At 50.7% G+C, this 4,463-nt stretch overlaps 1 protein-coding gene across 1 annotated transcript; it reads right to left on the bottom strand.

Annotated features, from left to right (window-relative positions):
* Positions 1-539: 539 nt before the first annotated feature.
* Positions 540-3,216, bottom strand: F5B22DRAFT_639472 (helix-loop-helix DNA-binding domain-containing protein; the record flags this gene model as incomplete). The annotated part of the gene is made up of 2 exons (XM_047977720.1): positions 540-2,777; positions 2,839-3,216. 2 exons carry the CDS (start codon positions 3,214-3,216, stop codon positions 540-542), a joined length of 2,616 nt encoding a protein of 871 aa, XP_047826284.1.
* Positions 3,217-4,463: the final 1,247 nt, after the last annotated feature.

The raw sequence follows: 4,463 nt of genomic DNA, 5'->3' as shown, positions 1-4,463 counted from the left end.
CGAGCCAGTACCTCATTGCTTATGAAGTGAGAGAGGGGTAAACATTTTATTTTTGCGCTTCATCACCCTAGCGCAGTCCAGAATTGACATCCCAACATACACAGGGGACCTCTCCCAGCGCTGCCCTCTTATGAAGAAAACATACCGTTCCGTTAGTGAATATGCTAAGCTCTCGTTGGTCAGATTCACCTTGCACCTGTACATGAGAATCCCACATCCGAGCTTTACTTTTTATCCATACCGTTCCCCTAGGGCCAAATAACAATAATACTCCGACCAAGTGCCCAGCCGCCCCAAAACATGAAGCAGATTTATACGTAATGATGTAATGAAATATACCATGGAGGAGTAAAATACTCATGACGAGGAGACGTGCAAATATGGGCAAATAATGAAGTTGCCGTAGCTAGGCCATAAACACGCGATATGATCATGGCCAACATTAAAGAAAGAAAAGTACAGAGGTAATTGATATGTAAGACTGAATAATCAATCAGCTTCTTTGAATAAGGAAAAATAACGAATGTGATAGAAGAAAGTTATGAGCCGCAACCACAACAAGGAGCTTCTACTATTTCAGCTGCGTTTTCTGCTTCTAGCTCTGCCTCTACCTCTGGTTCAGGTTCTGGGTCTGATATGGTACCGTAATCGCTTTCAGTATCACTCATGCTGCCGTACCCAGTATCAGTGTCGAAATTCATGCCAACGATGACCCGAGTCACAGCAAGACATCGGCCAACGATTCGGTGCCTAATATCGGGCTCAAGGGCGCATTCCTTTCCTGTCCATATTCTTAGATGTCCAGAAAGTCGCTCGAGCGTGCTAGCGCAGGCTTCGGCGGCAAATTCATGTTTTGCAAGGCGATCCATTAGCTTGTAGGCTGCCGTGTAGCCGAGGAGACCCATATCACGTGCAGGCTGAATTTGACTGATAACACCGTAAATGTTGACTGGTTCATCTGGAGGCGAGTATTTCTGGAGATGAGCAATAGCCATGGCGCACAGTAATGAGGTGCGAAGTTCGTTTGTAGTGACTAAAGATGATGGTAACTCCTTTAATGGGGTAGTCGGTGCTTCGGGGCTAGACGAGTCGGAGGCATCACTCGATGTGAGCACTGCTGTTACCGGGCCGATGGCTTGCAAAGCAGCAACAATATTGATGCTTCGCTTTTCATCGGAGAGTAATGCCCGCGTGACCAATGCACGCTGTTGTGCGACAGATCCAATTGGTGCAGTTCGAATGGCGAGAGACACCTCATGGTCGATATGTAGAGAGGCATCATTATCCTCGCCCTCGTCGTTTGAAGCAAGTAAGCTCGTTGTGAGGACTCCGTGCAATGTCATACTGGACCACCAGGCAGCTACAGCATCCATGGGTGATCGGACAGCAGCGTCATCAATTACGGTGGCCATGCCATCGATACTGCCAATTGCATTGTACTCGGTAGCACGGTTCCAAGCCAGGTTATGGGCTCGTTGAATGATGGCGGCGTTCAGAACATCGTCGCAGTCTTGCTCCAACAAAGCTGCCAAATGATCGGGGAGGTCATCATCTGCGGTCTCCTGGCCATTTCGACGCATTTGGGTAATGAGCCGGTTCAATTGCTTAGCTTCGTTCCACTTAGATCTTGCTACTTTCGCAGCAATCACTTGCACTCCTGTTGATACTCCACTCAAGCCCAGTTCCCATAACAGGACACGAATGTGTAGTGCCTTCAACATTAGACGGAGGGGAGTAGTGGGGAGTGTAGCAGAGGCAAGCAGTGTTAGGGTTAACCGACTCTTGCTGATCTCAACATCGCCACCAGCTAATTGCGCATCGAGAGCAATGGCCCAAGCTTTGACGCGAGCAATCTCCTGATCCTCGGTCAGACCTGTTAGCATTTGATACCCGTGTACACCAATCATGTTTCTCAGGCTAAGCTTTACAGTCTTGAGACCAAGGGCTGCAGCTTCTAAGAAGAAATTGTGACGCGGTACCCAGACAGTTTGAACCGCTGTAAGCCATGCCTGTTGACGCACGTGAATGGGTGAAGCGAGCGATGGGGCTGCTTTCAGGGCGGCGGGGATTTGTTTTGACTGCTTTGGATTCGGTGGTTTCGAATCCATGAGTGACGGCATGAGAGCCCACCAGATGCTACACAGCAACAATACCACCTTGATGGAGTAAATAACTCGGGCACCACTAATTGAATATCCCATGAAATTGACATTCAAGTTCGATGTGAGGAACCTGAGCAGATGTATTGGTAGAGCGAAAAGACCGCGACCATCGGGGGTCTCGTTGCTTTGCTCGTTCTCGCGAACAGCCTCTAGCAGCATGAGACCAGCCAAAGAACCGACCATTAATTTACCGAAGTACGGGGTAGCATTCTGCCAACCTCCCGCCTGCATTTGCTGTTGCTGCTGAATTTGTTGGTGGCGTACTAGAGCGGGATTGGGCCTAAACGCCTGTTGTGGGACTGCATAGGGTTGTCCTGAGGCTAGCTGTGCGGCAATGATACGCTTCATCTCATCTGGGACTTGAATCATGCCCTGAGGGTCCTGTCGACCAGGCGTGCCCATAGGGGAGGGCGCGAACGTAGTCGACTCTGGAGGATATGTGGTAGGTGTGGGTGGCGCATGTTGCTGATGAGGGCTAATTGCCCCGTTCATGGCCCCCGACATGAAGAGCTTCTCGAAAGCAGCAATTCGTTGCTGCATTGCGGCATTTTCATCCATAAGCCTCGAGTTACGCTTCTCTAAATGGCGAATATACTCAGTGGCTTTGCTTAGGACCTGTATCAAGGTTTAGCACGGACGTCGGTTGTTTAAGCGACGTAGCGATCCGCTGACTTACCGTTGCCTTGTTCAATTTATGGGCTGGTGTTAAGCCGTGCAACTCCTCTCGGTCTTCTGTGGTATCTTCGCCTCGTGCACTCTTCGACATGATCCGTAGACTGGGCACACTATCACGCAAAGCTGCTATCTTATCGTTGAGATTGGTGCGATATCTCTTTTCGATCATATTGTGAGCTGTTTTCTTCACGGGTTGGTGGGTGTCCTCGTCGTCGTCGTCATCGTCGTCATCAGCTGAGGACTTTCGTTTGCGACTGTTCGCCTTGTCGAAATCCCGTATGCCTTCAGGCGAAGAAGACATAGAAGATTTGCCTGCTCCACCAGTAGAGTCGGGGCTTGGCTCGCTACGGGGAGAATGATACGGTATCGTTGGAGGCATGGCAATCTTTTGTAGCTGTTGTCGCTGCTCCTCACTCAATAAATTGGCCGTCGGCTGTGGCGCGACGGGACGGGCCTGCGCAACATCTGGAGAGGCGACGGGAGTTGTTAGTGCAAAGGCGTGAGGACCGCCAGATTCGTTCATGGCGGGCTGTGGCAACGGCATAGGTGGACGGGGAAGGCCGTCCTGCATTGGAAGTTGCTGGCTCATATTCCATCCTTCTTGATAGAACGGGTTGGCATCGTATGTGTCGTAGGGAGGGGTGTCTTGAAAAGGCCAGCTCGAGTCGTTAAAAAACTGCTGATCATCGCTAGTTGTATTCAGTGCATCGCCGTTCCCACCACCAGCAGTGGTACTGGCAGCTTGATAATATGAAGAGTTGGAGGCGTCGAGGCCATAAAGGCCTGAAGCTTCCTCCCGACGATCTGTCATGCTGATGCGATCACCAGATGCGAGCGTGGTTCGACATAAGTCAGGTTTAGGAAAAAAGGAAGCCCAACAAGAGATGGATAGGCAGGGGGTTGTCTGCCACGCCTGTCACCAGCGAAGGGGGGAGGAAGGGGTTTGGGGGGTGGATTGATAGGGCGGGGAACGGTTCACGATGGTGATTTGACGTTGGAGGCCGGGTGGCCTGATTCACTGAGTCGGGTCGCGGGCGTATGGGTACCTAAACAGGCGGACACCGAGAGAATGGCACCGTTGGTGATATAAAGATAAGGTGAAAAGTGTGGGCGACTAAGGTAAGTATGTATGATGGTGGGTAGTGGTCCGGTTTTGGGTGGTAGAAGGAACGGGAAAATTAAAAGAAGCTAGGAACCCAAGAAGCGGCACGGTCAGCTTAATGCTCCGCGAGACGCGATACGGCGCAATCCAGGGTCTGGGATTGAATCGAGACGGATTCTAGAGAGGGTGGTGATAATAGGAATAATAATGATGATGATGAGGATGATGAAGGAGAAGGGAAAAGGTATCGAAAGGCAGGCAAGTGTAGGTATTGATTGAGCGAAAAGAGAGGTGCGTGCGTGCGTGCATGCGTGAGCAGACAGCAGAGGACAAGAGTACCGTATGTACCGTATGTACCTGCCTATGAAGATGAAGAGGACGAAGCTGAAGGATTGGGCAACTTGGTTATGTGACGCCAAGGGCCGCGACAACTACCTAGTGTAGTGGGTGCAGGTGCTCTGCCTGCACACCCACTTGCTCTTGCTCTTGCTCTTGCTCTCCTACTGGTAACTTGTAAGTACTCG

The sequence above is a fragment of the Xylaria bambusicola genome (genome assembly GCF_022495145.1).
Source record: "Xylaria bambusicola strain CBS 139988 unplaced genomic scaffold F5B22scaffold_63, whole genome shotgun sequence".
Taxonomy (NCBI): Eukaryota; Fungi; Ascomycota; class Sordariomycetes; order Xylariales; family Xylariaceae; genus Xylaria; species Xylaria bambusicola.
Note: the sequence above shows the minus strand (reverse complement) of the source record. Positions and strands in the feature narration are given on the sequence as shown.